The sequence below is a fragment of the Seriola aureovittata genome, chromosome 5, assembly GCF_021018895.1.
Source record: "Seriola aureovittata isolate HTS-2021-v1 ecotype China chromosome 5, ASM2101889v1, whole genome shotgun sequence".
Classification (NCBI taxonomy): Eukaryota; Metazoa; Chordata; class Actinopteri; order Carangiformes; family Carangidae; genus Seriola; species Seriola aureovittata.
In genome coordinates, this window is record NC_079368.1 from 24,795,480 (window position 1) to 24,812,023 (window position 16,544).

The 16,544-nt window shown below is 38.7% G+C and overlaps 1 protein-coding gene and 1 long non-coding RNA gene across 3 annotated transcripts; both read right to left on the reverse strand.

Moving 5' to 3' along the window:
• Positions 1 to 321: 321 nt before the first annotated feature.
• Positions 322 to 14,142, reverse strand: tut7 (terminal uridylyl transferase 7). Of its 2 annotated transcripts, none has more exons than XM_056376107.1 (29): positions 13,996 to 14,142; positions 12,562 to 13,000; positions 12,104 to 12,258; positions 11,827 to 11,943; positions 11,507 to 11,684; positions 11,240 to 11,328; positions 10,840 to 10,891; positions 10,646 to 10,715; positions 10,304 to 10,430; positions 10,051 to 10,170; positions 9,817 to 9,951; positions 9,132 to 9,309; positions 7,965 to 8,662; positions 7,654 to 7,804; positions 6,313 to 6,399; positions 6,116 to 6,216; positions 5,819 to 5,876; positions 5,455 to 5,558; positions 5,245 to 5,334; positions 4,994 to 5,107; positions 4,403 to 4,480; positions 4,108 to 4,285; positions 3,902 to 3,949; positions 3,699 to 3,790; positions 3,494 to 3,609; positions 3,176 to 3,375; positions 2,864 to 2,937; positions 2,703 to 2,769; positions 322 to 2,057 (listed from the first exon to the last, which is right to left on the reverse strand). In XM_056376107.1, the coding sequence occupies exons 2-29, from the start codon at positions 12,980 to 12,982 to the stop codon at positions 1,999 to 2,001; spliced, it is 3,957 nt and encodes a 1,318-aa protein (XP_056232082.1). In that variant the 5' UTR covers positions 12,983 to 13,000; positions 13,996 to 14,142; the 3' UTR covers positions 322 to 1,998. The 2 variants fall into 2 exon arrangements, with proteins under 2 accessions (XP_056232082.1, XP_056232083.1); XM_056376108.1 differs by lacking the exon at positions 13,996 to 14,142 and adding an exon at positions 13,661 to 13,813.
• Positions 14,143 to 14,631: 489 nt separating this feature from the next.
• On the reverse strand, positions 14,632 to 16,360 carry LOC130170238 (uncharacterized). Its single transcript, XR_008827960.1, has 3 exons — positions 16,117 to 16,360; positions 15,541 to 15,580; positions 14,632 to 15,119 (listed from the first exon to the last, which is right to left on the reverse strand). It is a non-coding gene; the product is annotated as an uncharacterized LOC130170238 (long non-coding RNA).
• Between the last annotated feature and the right edge of the window lie 184 nt (positions 16,361 to 16,544).

Consider the following 16,544-nt stretch of genomic DNA (forward strand, 5'->3'; position numbering starts at 1 on the left):
GTGTGGCACACAAGTCTTCTTCTGAGGAATAATATATAAAAACACCAGTGACCCGGGTGGGCTAACTTTAAATGCTTAAGATTATTCAGATGGTTATGTCTTAAGTCATTGAGTTTATTTTCTTATAAAATACTCAATAAGTAATATCAATACTACAGTTGTGTGGACTGGCTAGCTACAAATGTAAATGTAAAAATGTTTAAAATTCTTAATCTATCCTACACCTCACTAATGTTGCTTGCAATGCCAACAATTTCTAGTCACACCCATGGGTCTTGCAATGTGTATTGTACTATGGACAGACTCCAATAGACCTAGAAATGGGATTGGATTTTAGTTTAATGAATTCTGAGACACAAAATGGATTGCAAGCCAACTTTTCCTGGCCGGATTGGGGTTCCTTAATAACAAACTAAACCTTCCGTTTGCATACAACAAAAGAAATGCAGTAAGGCTGGCATTAAAACAAAGTTACTTTAAAATGAGAATTTCATTACAATACCATCAACAACACTTTTTTTTTAATAAAATTTAGCTATATTAGGACAACAATAAAGCCAGACAGTCCATATTTGAAGTTGAATGATAAGCAGGTCTTCGAGACATTAACTAGCAGCAACATAATACAAGGGTGTGGACCCTCACAGTGCAGCTACCAATCTGTGGCACCATAACTACAAAATGAAGCCTTTGTGGCAAATAAATACATTTATCTCTCCACTGTCAGACTGAGATTACCTCTAGTTTAGGAGTAAGTGAACACAGCGTTTGCAGCAGCGTATGCCATCAGCTGGACCAGTTGATTGGTTTTTTAAAACCTTGACCACTGTGTAAGCATGAAACTTTCTCAACTATATGTTCTTGCACTACAGTTACAACACTTCCTAGCATGTGTGGAGACACATACAGGCTAGGGTCGGCAGAGGAAGTACAGTTTTACTGTTATTTTACCGTCCATTCACACTTACATATTTGCCCCTCAACTGCCTGTATCTATGAAATAGGGGTGGATCAGCAGTCTCAAAAAATAAAACTATGATCCTGAAAAAATATCTACAGGGTGTTTTCTCTTACACAGAGACACACAAGCGCACAGACATCCTGCACGAAGAGCTGCTTTCAAGGCTGAAGGAGAGACAGACTGCTGGACGTCAGTGCAGATGACAAATAAAACAGGATTTAAAAGAAATTCCATAAAAAAAGATCCTGGCCATCACAAAAGTTACACTGCCATTCAAACGTTTTTGAATCTATATTGTAAATCTTCTTTTGGTTAAATCTGAAGAAAGATAATTAGACAATTCTTCCTAAACATTCTTGCAATTAGAAAATCAGGAATAAGTGAACTGATGTGTAACTTTCTGGTTAAACGTGAAATGGCCTCGATCTTAATGACTCTTAACTGATGTCAAGTCACTGTAAGTAGCGGACAACAAACCATACCATCACCATGTCCAGTTGGCTTATAACTAACGCAGTGCTTACAAACACTAGGTCTTACCTGTGATGACAGTTGAGCCTATACAGTGTCAAGAAGCGTTAGCATCAATTACAAAACAAATTGTTGGTATGTTGTCTGCAAAAGATATTATGGTGATCAAGATGTAAGCAATCTACTGTTAGTCATATAGCAGACACTTCTCAATTACTTACATTTTCTAATTTAAGCAATTTCACACTGAATCTGCTTGAAATGTAATGAGTATAAAAAAACTTGACTGGCAGTGTAGGTAAACAAAGACATGAGGTCCATGCATAATGGCTTTTCATGTTAAAATGAAAGCTTTAAAAAGCTCCTCTGAGGAGGAGCACTTTAGGGGGGAAAAAAAACAACACACATAAAAAGGCCCTATTTGGCTTCAAGTCAAGGCGTCCTGGCTTTGGCTTTTAATGGGCTCCCATTGGCCCAACAGTCCCATACAGATTTAAGGGTTTCTGGACTTTCTGTCTGCCTGGACAAGAGTAGAACCTCGTGGTTTGCGTAGCCACAGCTGCTGCTCATTCCACTGGGCTCTTCCTGTGACCAGAGCGACCCATATTTCGGCAGGCTAAACTACCTGAAACAAACCAGAACAGAGATGTCAAAACTTACTCCAAAACATGCTTCAAACCTGCACTGGCCACTTTTGTAATGTGTGTGAAAATACACTTATGCTATCAGGCTAAATGACAGAGCAGGCCAGATCGCTACAATATGATAAACCGATAGCTGTATTTGCTGCTTTCTGCTTTATTTAATAATATAATAAGTATTATAACTCAAATAATCAGCAAGCGTGCACTTTGTTCAGAAACAGATGGCTCAACTTGAGCCTGGTGCAAAAATGTCTTGCTCTCATTCTCTCTCCACACCAGCCCTAAAACAAGACAATTAACCAAAAATAACAAAAACATAGACAGTCTTAACTGCTACTAATTCTTCCTGGTGGAGTATACAGAGCTCTTTGTCTGAATAAATTATAAACATATTTTTGGTTCAAAACAAGTTGTTGGGAAAAATGTGTTTTATGATAGGTGAGGTGGGGTATTTCAAATTTCTTCCTATATTTTACAAAGTAATTAAAAAAAAAAAAAACAAACAACCTTTTTAAACTATATTAAATGTTAAATTCGTTAGACAATGACATTGCTGATTAGGCGAGACAGTACCTTAAGAAGTTCAACTGAAGCAAAAAACTACAGCAACTTTACATTTTACATACCTGCTTGTGGACTTAATATCACATTTTGTTGCTTTCTTTTCTTCTTCTCTTCTTGTATAGGTGAACCCTGAAAAAAAAAGAAGGTAAACAGGGGCACAGGTGTACAAAGCGGTCTACCAATTTATAAGAATATTTTTCCATTCACAAGACTGAGATCATACCTGTTTCTCCTTTTCTCTCAAATTCCTCAAGTGGGCTGAAGAGGGGGAGGTAAAGTTTTCCATCTTCACATTACCTGCCAAATGACAAATTAAAGATTAAAAAGAGAGCAAATTACTTTTCCCCTTCATTTTATGAATAATATTAATGCAAAATAATGTCTTGTACTTAATATTTTTAATGCAATAGAGGAAAATAGGAAACTAACAAACCTGTGTTCTACTATGGAGTTGAGAAATATCTTTTGGAAGGGTTTAACAATGCAAATGAAAGAAAAGTAAAATAAAATTAAAAAAAAAAAATTTTGTGTGAACCTGCAGGGCTTCTGTACAGCTGACAGTCCTTCTTGATGTGGGCACTTGATCCACACAGGTAGCAGCAGCGCATTTCCAGTGCATCTCTTTTCCTCCAGTGCTCACGCTTGTGTCTGACATGATCCTTGTTGTTCTCTGCTGTATCCATTTTGTCTCTCAGGTGCTCTGGCCTTTTCTCAGGGTCCCTTCTGTGCTTGGACCTGGACCAAAATGATCACAGCACAATACAAACAAGTAGCTTGACACATGGTGCAGATAAACATTTAACTGTAAGTTAACACTGTGACTTATTCAGACATGTATTTTGATTGTACGTACTTCCTACGCATGGGGCAGTCTTTCATGAAGTGGCCGATCTTGCCACAGATGCGGCAGCAGCGATCATTGGGAGCCACCTCTCCCTCAGTGAGAACTTCAGGATCAAAGAAGTACTCCTGGGACAAAAGAGGATGAATTACAATGTCAGTGCTTATATAATGTTACCATAATATGCAATTATAGCGTTTAAACAGCAAATACTAACCATCTGACTGGGGTAAATGGGAGGAAAGGCTTTGATGGGTGTGCCAAACACTGTTCTGCCGTTGATGAAAGCCTTCATGATGAAGTTAGTCACTGTTTTGGGACATGACAAGAAAATACATTTGAAAGACAGAGAAAAACAGAGAAAAAGAGAAAGAGACTACAGAAGACAGATAAAAACAGATAGAAAAAAAAAAGTCTTACTTTTCCTGGACAGACCAGCACCCAGATTATGATTCAGGTCAAATGGATCTGTAAATGAGCACAGAAGAGAAAGCAACACAGGTGACAAATATTTCCAAACAGCCACAAACAAACAATCGAACAATACTGAAGGTTAAAACTAGAGCAATAATACTTTGTCTTTTTATTGTACACATCTGGACCCAGAGAATGTCACACACGCTGACCTTCAATGACAATGTATTTGGATGTCCACTGCTTGTTGAAGGTGGTGAGGCGGCACTGCTGACGTATACAGACAACATGCTCTCTGAAGTCAAAGTCCTCTGTATAAAAGCGGAGCAGGCCGAGCCACAGCTCCCCCACTGTCTCAGTGTTCTTCCCAAACTCTGGCCAGCGACTGGGCTGCAGGAGAAAGAAGACATGATTGACATGTTATTAAGACACAGTGTGACATGCTCATTCACCAAAATCTTTAGAGGGATACCCACAGAAAATATGCAAAAAATAGAAAACACTCACTAATGTTTTTAAATCGTCAAAGAAGTACACGTTCCAGCCATCAACTAGCACTTCCGGCTTCTTTTTTCCATCATAGATCTGTGACAAACAAGCTCAGTGAAGTCAGAAAATTGTGCAATTATTAGCATACACAACTGAGATACATCTTTATTACAAGCTTGGAAATATAATATTGTATCTCTAGATAGAGAGCTGTTCTTAAATAACTCAACATCCTATATGAAAAATCTACTTTAAAAAGAAATCTTTCACTAATAAATTAATCTCTATAGTTCTGAAAGGGCCTGCAGTGGTGTTTGGAATGTAAAATATCCAAATCCTGAGAAAAAATGTTTGAGTTTCTGTTTTGGTTTTTAGGGAAGGCCTGAATGAATGAAGACATTCATAATTCTGAAAGATAGATCTTAGTTTGCTTTTACATGTCTAAATAAAACTTGTGTTCAGACAGGAGAAATAAAATACAGTTTCTGGGATAGTTAAATACTAACCCATGAAATTACAGAAAGGTAAGGCCACATCTAGTATCATTAAAAAATTAAGATGTGGAAAACCGCCAATTTAAACGAACCCTTTTACAAATGTCATTCGTACCTCTTGCAGCACAGGAATAATTGGTGGGTTTCTCTGCTGAAGGAAGAACAGCACCATGAGTGTGTAAGCGTAGGAGGAAAGGCTGCCACGTGAGGCATCACCGATGTCACACATCTGTAATGGGAGAAAAATAAATATGGCAAAACAGTTATGCAGTACAATATAATGAAACAATATAACACTGTAATGTGTGACGGGATTGTGTTTCAGCAAAAAGGCCTTGGCTGCAAGTATTATATAAGCATATTCACCTTGGCAAAAACCTTCATGACATAACAGAGGATCTTCACTCTCCTGTCAATGGCTGCATATGAAGCTAGCAGATGTGTGTTGTGCAGGGCCTGAAAAGAAAAATGTAACTCAGAAGCAAATTTGAAATATGCGTTTTTCCTCTGACTCTAATCAGTTTTATTTTACTCAGAAAACACTGCACAAAACAGAACAGGGAGAAAGGGCCCTACCAGCGTGTTGTAGAGGCTGATGTCTCCCTCCAGGCTGGTGCGAACATGGACGAACTTCACAATGGGTACTTTTGCCGTAGTGATGGGTAGGATGTTCTTCAGACCTGGTGAGAGGGTGCAGATGAGGAGACAGGTTAAAGGGATAGACTGACATCTTCTGTTTAATACATTTTGCTCCGTTTCTCACTTTACCATGAACCATGAGACACTTCATGTGACCGATAACTTTGCGTTAGATGCTTGTTGTAATTCCCTCCAAACTAAAACAAACATTGCAGGAAGCCGAAAAATCGACGAACAAACAATGAAAAAAAAAAAAGTGACACACTGAAAGTGCCACTAATCCAGGTCTGCTATGTCGTACCTGGGTGTTTCTTTAGTTGTCTTGCCAGGCTTTCAATGATACTGATGCAGGCACAATCCTGTAGGAAAAAAACATAAACATAAGAAACAAAGACATATAGTATGGATTCAAAATCAGAAAGAATATCACAAAAGGAAGTCACTATGTTAATTCTGCAGATGTCCCAGAACTGTATTTCATATCCAATGGTTGTAGAAGAGACATGAATATCTAACAGAAGAACACCTGACCACAACAGTAGATGTATACCTGTATATGTAACTGTAATATTAGCAGTGGGATAAAAACATAACTTACATCTATAGCATCCTGCCCCTCCAACACCATACAGATGTCTAGGTCACTCTGTCTGAAGCCAAAGCCATTTTTGGATGACCCAAATAGTTGCAGCCGAGCTCCTGTGAATAAAAAACAAAAAACTAGATCTGTCAATTTCATCACTAGTAAATGATCAGTTAAGTTTGACTGAAGTGAATATGGTAAATTTACGTCACCAGCAAACTGTCGTCTGACAAAGGTCTCCAGGTCTTGCAGGATGTGCTCTCTTACACTCACTTCCAGTTCATCTGGGGCAAAGTCAGCTACAAAGGAAACAGACCTATACTCAGATCTGGCCAATGTCATACACTTCATTTCAAGGATTCACCAAATTGTTATGACAGCTACACATACCTTTTTGTTTTGTTCTTAAATTCTACCACAACAGTATATCAACATGAAGAAGAGATGTGAATGACAGGTTTCAAAAATTATATTTATTCTGTATGTGTGCAACTCTTGATCTCTGCTGGTCCATATTGTATGGCCAGTAAAAATTATTTTTGAAATTTCAAGTAAGTAAGTAAGTGTGTTTCAGTCATTTAACCAGGAATAAAAGCTGCTGGAGGTTCAGATTTTGTTTTGAATTTGGATCTAAAATCAACAAAAATAACTATAAAAAGAAACAACTATTCTATAAAATAAAAAAACATTTTTTTAACAATTACACTTCAGTAGTTACTAGAAAAAAAAAAATCTTAATCTCCCAATAGCCAAGTCAAGGTCTTTATGCAAGTCTGTTTAGGTGAATATCCTTTGTTTTAACACGATAATCATCTGCTTGGCAATATCCTCTCATCTATTTCCATGACCGCTGCACCACCCTGACAACCCCAATCTTAAGTCATGAAATATTTTACTTTAAGCAAGACTTGTTTGTTTATGTAAATAAATGCCACAACAATTCTTCCTATAATTGTCACAGTACTGCTCCGACAACATGTCATTGGCAGCTGTATTTTTTCCCAGGCAGCCCAAAAGCTGCTGCTCAAACTTCTACATTTACTGTTTTCCTCTGCTGATTTTTGACAACAGGATATAGAGCTCTGTCTTCTTGTTTAACTCTTAAGAAACACTTTTAGCCTTACATAGAAATTTGAATGTGTTGTTTATGCTGATTAAGTACTTATGAACAGGTGGCACTAATCAAGTTGAAACAAGCAATTTACAACACAGCTGTGCAATTAAGCATTTGCTGACTCCAACAAGCAAATCTCAGACTTTTAGGACGGGAATATAAAAATGTTCTTGCATGACTTCAATTGTTTATTAAAAATGTTCACACCACATGTAAAAGATAATCAAATGCCATGAAACTTATTTTGATTTAACAAATTTTATGTATTTTAAAAAAGTACAATGCTCTTTTACTTGCATAGTGGCATTTCATTTCAAAACACTGACTTAAAGCAAAATCAGTCAAAACTTAAGACTCTAAATATATACGTGGCATATTTCATTGCCATGAAAGTAATCACCCCTGACCCCAAATATTTATGCGATCACATAATACTCACTGTAGCACTGCTCGCAGACTTTGTTAAGGACACTGACAAAATCTGGTGTTATCGGGGGTAAAGGATCCAGCTGCACTTTCTTGAAATCTTCCGGGCAGTCTTTTTTCAGATGTCCATCACGCTTGCACAAACTGCACACGACCATGTGTGACTAAAAGAAATTGAAAGGAGTTTAACAGATGATGCTTTAAAAATATTCTCTCAAGTTTGATTTCTGTTCATTTGTTTTCTTACACATGGAGAACCTTGTTTTCCAGAGACATTCAGGAGTGCTGTATGTTAAGTGAAAACAAACATGAAGCTAAACGTACCTTTCCTCTGGTAAAAGCTTGCTTGGTGAATTCATAAGACCTTCTGCTGCTCTGCTTTTGGTTTTTATTTTCTGGGCCTTCATCTTTAACTGCATCCTCTGGTGGAGGTGATGGACTGAAAAGTGCCACCTCTTCCTCCTCTTCCTCATCCATTGAACCAGGTGTATCAAAATCTGGACCCTCTTCATCAGACAAAAGCTCTTCGCCTGAAATCTCATCCACTAGGAAAATCTCTTCATCCTCTGTGGTGAAGCTGTCCAAGTGGTGTCTGGTGTGTATGTCCTCATCGATATCCAGATCATCATCCTGATCTTCTTCATCCTCCGAGAGGCTGCTTTTGCACAGGTCCACCTTTTCCTTGTCTCTCTCTTCATCTGAGTCACTGTATTCTTCAACTTCCTCCTCTTCTTCAATGATGCAATCAGAATCTTCTGGACCATTTTCAACAGCTTTAGGTTGACTTGCATGTTGAGAATTAACGTTAAGCTGACTGAATTGACCTACAATGTCTTCATTCAAAGCCATCGCATTTTCCTGCTGAACAGGTCCAGGCGGTGCTTCTGTTTTATGCTTAGCAGCTGGTGTGTTGAGTAGCATTGCAAAGTACTTGTATGTGGTTTTGAGGCAGTGGAGGATGTACTCGAACATTTGCTGGCTGTTCACTGTGCGGGCCACATTTCTCTTCACGGCAAATGGGTCTGAACACAGAAACACAGACATTTATTAGAGACAAAGCAGATAAGGTAAGGTAAGAGTAATCAAGATCTTTATATATTCAACAGAAATGGAGATTATGTTTGTCCCTTAAAATGCTAACAGACGTATACTAACAAATCTAGGTACCACTGTATAAATCAACAATATAAACATGCCCATTGATAGCTGGCACAGAATTTAACTATTCAAATATTGAGTCACAAAAGTGGCATTTCAATTCATTGGAGCTTGTTGTGTTTCAACCAGGACATTAGCATAGGTGCACTAGCCCTGGGTATTGTAAAAACAACACTAGCCAAAACTAACCAAATAATGAGTTACAATAACATGGATTTTCTCTGAGAACTTTTTCTCTCACAAAAGCATAAAGATGCAAATATCTGTGTGATTTCTAAAGCACCCAAAAGCAAAAATTCAATCATTCATGCTACACATGAGGAAGCTTCTGACCCTCCACAGCAATGCGTTTCTTTGGCCAGTCTTTGATCTCTCGGGAGAGGACAGTGCTGGTCCGCACACTTATTACATTGTCAGCCAAGTTGAACTCCAGCGAGTAGTAGCGAAGCATTTCTACCCAGAGAAGCCCAACTTCCACAGGCGGGTGAGGGCTCTGAAACACCAGCGGTACCTGCATGGAAACACATCAGACAGCATGTGCAGTCAAAACTAAGTATTTGGACAGTTACACTTTTTTTGCTCTTCAGGCTCTGTGCTTCAGCATATTCAGTTGGAGATAAAATAATGGATACTAAATTAATGTGATATGTCTCAGGTTTAATTTGAGTAGGTTAACATCAATACACAAAGAACTGTGTGGGAGATATATCCCTTTTAACGGATATTATTCAGGAACTATTTTCTGTGTTTTTGGTGCCTTCCAATGTGTTTCGAATGATGGAACATGGCAAATCTATTCACTTCAACAAAAATAAACCTGGGCAGGATGTTCTCTATGGTGGCTCACCTATGGTATCAGTAAGTCTCTGTCAAGATTGTTTTTAAGTTTGGTGAAAAACATGAAAGCATCTGATCTAGGAAAGGCATTTCATTATCAAAATGAATACATCAAACTGCCAAAAAAAGGAAACAACACTCTTCTCAGACAGAAAAACTAAATTTTTGTTTTCACAATTACCTTTCCCTTTATACAGGAGTCCTCTGCTGGCTGTGATGATTCTCTGGAGGAAGGGGTGTAAGCCCAGTGTAAATATCCATCCTCTACATGCAAGAGATTGAAGTCTGACAACCTGCTGAGTGAAAACACCTTAATCTAAAAATAAAATGATTAGATTAGTTTCCATTGAAAACAGCTAGCAAGGACCAATACTGAAATTAACACTGGCTATATAAAAGATGAAAAGAAACACACCTCATGGTTCAGGTAGGTAGGCAAGAGGGACTCTTTGCGCTGCTGTAAAAAGTAGATAACCATGAGGGCGAAGACATATGGTGGCAGCCCACCTTCCTCTGCACGGTCAATCTCACAAATCTAAGTCAGAAGCAAGAACACATGTTAAAAACAAAATGTTTTGTTTTACAAAAGAACTGTGGCATACTGAGCCCTTTTCACTAGTTGCCTGGCTAATGAGAGCAACAGATCAGGGTCTCAACTGGAGATATACCTGGGCCCAGCGTCTGAGGCCCAAAACCAGTGGGAGAAGGAGATGCTCTTGACTGGCCACAGCAGAAAGATAGGAGGTGGTTTGGAATGCATTTTCATTCCCTGCACTCACTTTGCAGATCAGACCACTGTTGAAAAAAATAACAGTTTAAGTTTTCATTAATGGTTTACTGCTCTTGCACATGTGGAAATGAAACCATAATGAGCAATAGTTTTTTTTCTTTCTGCAGGTAAAAAAAACCATTCTGGTAGCATTATAAATGTCTTAATGTATGGAATTATGGTGAGCCTGAATAACCTAAATTTGTCTTATAAACTGTGAACAACTGTTGGAGATACTCACCTCTTTTTCTCTTTGCAAATGACAACAGGCACCCTGGCATGAAAATCAGCTTCCAGGTCAACAAAGAGAGCTGAGGACAGAACAACACATGTTAAATTTAAAGCATCCATGACAGCCTAGCACTTGACTGACTCTCCTTTGGTGGAAAATCTTAAGGAAAAATCTTCAAGTCAAATAAATAAGAGGTGACTCACGGCTCACAGAGAGGCTCTCCTTGACCAACAACAAGACGTCTGGCTGATGCATCTGTGAATACATTCCATTTCAAAGCCTTTATACACCATAAATACAATATAAAAAAAGGACACATGAATGTGGTGTGTTTCAGAAACACAACATGCACAAATCAATCACTTTTGAAACCTAAAATGTAGAGAAAAGACATTTTGCCATCCACACTGTCATTACTGTCTCTACTACATACTCATACTTGCATCTTGTGACTAAAAACCTGTAAAAATCTTGTTTGATGACAGCTGTTTTTGTTTCATCCATTTTCCTGAGAGGTATGAGGTTTTTCTTAATTTCATCAATCAATAAAAACCTTGTAATAAAACAGCATTCACACTATCAAACTCACACTGGGCTACTCACGTGAGGTGGATACTGAATGTCAATGTTGACATCAGAATCCTTAAATCCAAACTTAGTGCAAGATGATCCATATAGCCTAAGCCTGATCTCTACAGATGAGGAAAACAGAGAAGAAATAATATTATCACCATTCAAACTTAACTCATAGAATAATGAAATGATGCAAAGCGCAAGAGCCAACAGCCTGTTTGCTACAAACCAATATCACCATCAGGACGAATTTAGGTCAAGTCACCGAAACAAATATTTTGTCTTCAGGTGACTTACCAGGCAGGACGGACTGAAGAAGGTCTTGCATGACGGAGACCACACACTGTCTCCTCTCAACATCCTCGTCATTCATCCCATGTTCTCGTACAACAGCCTCTAGTGCAGCACTCACTGCACTTATCTGCTCCGGGCCTGGAGGCAGAATCTCCGTCAGCATCACCTGTTCTTGCTTCTCCTATAAACAAAAACAAGCAAATAGGGGTTTATTAATGCGTAAAGACTATTACTGCACAACGACAGTATGGTAGCATAATCTGTCTACAAATGTTTACTATGATCATGTAATTGGTGATTTGCATAATGAAACCATTCCTGACCCTTGTCCTTTTCTTGTGCCGTTTGTCTCTGATGTGCCTGTATGCGTCAGACACAGATTCCAACAGAACATCACATACAGCGCAGGTGTAAAGTGCACTGGGGTTACTGTGGGACTTCTGAAACAATTTAAAAAGGAGGAAAGTATAGACATCAGACAACGGCTGAAAAAAATATTATACATGTTATATATCTTATAATATAGACTTACAATATAGAGTTATCAAAGCAAATATGCTCAAGGCTGTGTATTTGGACAACACCAATCAAAGTCTGTACCTTCTTGAAGCAGTAGATGTCATCTTTATTAAGTCGCTTCTCTGCTTGCCGTAGGCTGCGCATCTCTTTGGCTGATAGTGTGGCGTCTTCATTCACAAGGCCCTTGTTCTCTTCAGCAAAAGCTTTCTTCTTGTGTCTGTTTCTCCGTCTTCTCCCTTTGGATGCAAGAATGGAAGAAATGCATGTGTCACAAAAATTACGTAATTAGTAATGCGTGTATCTCATGGATGCATTAGTATAGCCAGTTCTTACACTCAGACTCAAGCTAAATTTTAATATGCAGCACATCACTGTGATCAGGATTGAAGTTGTAGGGGAATAAGGAATTAGTGTAGGCCCTTTTAAAATATGTCCATTGCACTGATTTAGGCAGACTGCCTCAGATTTTTTTTCTTTTAAGTGTGGATGAACCTAAAAGTGTTCAATCTTTCACCAAAGTCAGATTTTAAGATTCTCACCTGGTTTAGGAGTACTGTCCTCAGGAGCCTCTCTCCTCCCCTGCTCCCTGTCCTCCTTTGGACCCTCTCCTTGGATACCCCTCCTCCAGTAATGCTGCTGCTGTGAGCGCTCTCTCCAGTTATCTTCTCGACTCACACCACCGTTTTCAGGACCTAAGAACCAACGGACATCATCCTTCTGCGAGGGGCTGTGACCCCCTCTGAATCCACCAGGGGAATAGCTCAGAGGTCCTAATGCTCCCTTCTTAGGGCTGGCCCAGTAGGGCCCACTCTGATTCTTCTTGCCCTGATGACCTCCCTCTGGTCTGAAGTTCTGTCCTCGACCCTGGTCCTGGATCCTCCAGCTTTCTGTCTTGTCTGCTCCTGCTCCCCTCTCCCAGCCGCCTTGCCTAGCCCGGTAAGGCCTGCCTGAGTTTTCCATGGTTCACTTACGTTAAAACTGCAGGATGATATGTTCAGTTAATATAAAATAGTCCTTTTGTAATCAAAACACCCCTGACACAAGCTGTTTGCCAACAAGATCATCTGTCAGAGTTATGACTGTGAGAGATGATCCTTACTTTCGAGGAGTACCATGCTATTTTAGAAGATATTCATTTGTGCAAAAACGTTCAATGGCTGCGACAGCTCACAGCTTTCACAACTTCCCATTTATTTCAGACCAGACTGTAGCAGAACTTAGTGAAGTAAATGCTAAGTAAATGACAGCCACATTTACCTAAATGCCTGCTTACGTAAGTTGAGACAATAAATAGCTGGCGATTAACCGTGTCACTTCAGCGTCGTCTAACACTTAGCTGTCTGACTTGCAAATTGAAAACTAAGGTTAACTGATAAGCGACTTTTATTAGCAATGAACGTTGACCGTTTTAAGTTCAAATCGGACCCCCGTGGGAATACTAGAGAAAACATCGATGTGTCCCGTGGTACTACAGCCATCACTGATATAACATAAACGTTGGGTTAATTATGGTGACTGTGTACGCACAAATGTAACGTTAACCAACGACTCAAGTTACCCGGCTAACTGTAACGTTAGCCACCTCACCTAACGTTAGCTGACTTTGTTATGGCAAGGTGTTAGCGTGTGCTAGCTTACTTGCTTCTGCAGTCTGATTTGCCTCTAACATTACTTCATCCTCTTCCTCGAGTTAAAGGCACATAACTCTGTCAGGCACGTAGCTAACACACCGTCAATAAACTAGTGTTGGTCACGAAAATTAAGGTTAGCTAACTTGCCACATATAGCGTAGCTAACGTCCCTACTTTGCTTGTTAGCTAACGTTACGACACCTAACGTATAGCTTCCCCGCTAGCACGAGCTAGCTTTACTGTTCATTTGTTTTCAAGCTGTTCAAACCTACAGCGTCGGTAAAGGCAGCCACTAATAACACGTCAGCGATAAATATCTATGAAAAAGAGCAATTAAAATACCTTTTGTACGTGCACAGAGAGCATACTTGAAGCCTTGTTTAGGTCTAAGTTGTCATGATCGTTTGTCTAGCACTGGAGTTTGAAAGGTGAAGTCCGGACTGTCTGTTTTGTAGCAGTCAGCGTTTAAGTTCCGCCCACCGCAAAAACAGGACATGTCCCTTTTAACATTAGATAAAATTACTCTAAGTGTAAACAATATTATTATGAACTGCAACTAGGGTGCGCTGTGAAACAAAGTCAGCTGAGACAACTTTTGACACTAAATTTAGAGGTATAAACAATGACATAAACTCATTCTCCACCGCTGTTGCTATTTTCAGACATTCCTTAATTCCTTAATTTTGAATAATAATAATAATAACAATAATAATAATAAGTTTCAGTTTAGAGATTCTAATACCTATACTCTTAAAAACTACATTTTAATTCATCACGTGTTACATCATTTCACGTTTAGCTATTACAACTACACCATTTCATGAGTGAAAAGTTCACATGTAAGCACATGTGGCTTTCAGTTATGTGAAATGAATAAGATATCACATGTGAATACAAACAGCAATTTCACATACTAAAGGCTATCACAAGTGAAACAGCACTTTACGTTTGATGTTTTTATTACAAAATAGGGTTTTGGGACATTTTACATGTGAAATGCAGCAATATGTACATGCACAAGAAGAACTGATGTTTACTATGAAACATTAGGCTTCATTTCATGTGGAAAATTGAAATTGTGTCGTCAGCTGATGTAGTTCACGAGGACCTCCTCTATATATTGTGACCCATGTACTAGCTCTGTCTCCCTTCAAACAGCTGACATCCTCTCTGCATCATTTCATCTTGGTTTGCAAATGGAGCACCTCCACCGCTCACGCAACACATCCATGCGTTGCTCTAATGGCAAGCACTGCTGATTTTCATACCCCATTGTTCATTTGTGTTACTGTCAGTATTAATAAAAGGCATCTCTTGCATGGACTCCCTCCAATTCGCAGTCCGAGTCCGTTTGCAACAGACTGTATGTCATAACATAACATCCTCATGTGGGCTATAATGAGTTGGCAGTACAATTCATTAGTTCTGGAAAATCCACACCTCCTTAGCTGTCTTTCTTTAATTGGCTGAAAAATGAAGTGGAAAACAAATTTCAGACTTGCTGTTTAAGCAGCTCCAGAAAAGCAGTTTGTGGTTGAGTGCTCAACAGGTTTTACCCAGCCTGTCTAGTCTTTAAACTGCCAACTTTATGCAATGTCCTGAAGCAGCTGACTATGACTGATGAGGCCAGTATGTACTAATGTCACCGGGAAAATCCCCAGTCTCTTTTGAAATACAAATTTTATAATGTTTTCCAGTGAGAAATTATATAATTTTGCTTTTTCTCATGTGTGTTTTAAGCAGTTTTGAAAGATTTTTATTAAATCAAAAATGTCTTAAAGCTTAAACAGAGATATTGGTTGATTGAAACGTGTCTCAGCCTGTCATCTCTGCTGTCCCATCAGAGAAACAAAGGTGGTTACGCACTTCTTTATATGTATACGTTACCTTGAGATTTGATAGTCCTTTAGTTGCTGTGAATTGGGCTCTGTGCAGAAAGAGAGAGAGAGAGAGACAGAGGGGAAGTTGGCAAGGAGTGATTTTATTGCTTCATTGTAAATCAAAAATGTCCTATAAGGAAGAAAAATTGCACTGATTCATCAGGATCAAACTCCACAGAATAGAAACCAAACTGGAACAAAAAACACAGAAACACACCCACTGACATCCACCAGTAGATAGCAGCAGAGCGGTGCCTCTGGTCTTGATGGATACTACCCCAACCCAACACTGCACAAAATACATTTATATATAGATTGTAACAGTAGTGAGAGTTTTCCCCCAACAACCTATGTCGTCAAAATAAAAATCAAGTAAATAAATTATATGATAAAATAATTACACTTAAGTGAATGTAAGTGGCAGATCTTCAGAATCTAAACTTTGGCCAATACACTGGAAGACACTGATAAAGATTTTTAATAATTTTGGACAAAATTAAAAATAGCACTAATGTGTTTTTTCCCTGAATAAAAAGTATCTATGGAGTTTTTTTCATGAACAAGCAAGAAAGTTGTTACTCACCAAGCACACAGTCCTGAATCCTTGATCTTTAACAAATGTGATGAATTTGCTATTCCTTAAAGAAATATAATATCATCAGAGTAAATGTTCTTCTGTTGGCCTGTTCAGTTCAGAGTATTGAAGAAACTTACTTGGCCTTGTATTGGATCCATCTCTGCTCAGTTAGAGCAGCACATATTATTATGGTCTGGATTTATAGTAGATTTGTCAGCTAAACACTAAATCTGTTAATTCTACTCCAGCATAGTGTAACAAAAATAGGTTAGAGAGATTAGAAAGATTTGCCAAATTCACTCCCCACCTAGGCTATGTCATGTAAATTGAAAATAGTAACATCAGACAGTTTTGCATCTTTTTATGTGGCAGTAGTGAACATTAGTCATTGACAAAATTCTTTCTGGTGTGGTTTCAGGATGAGGGAGACAGAG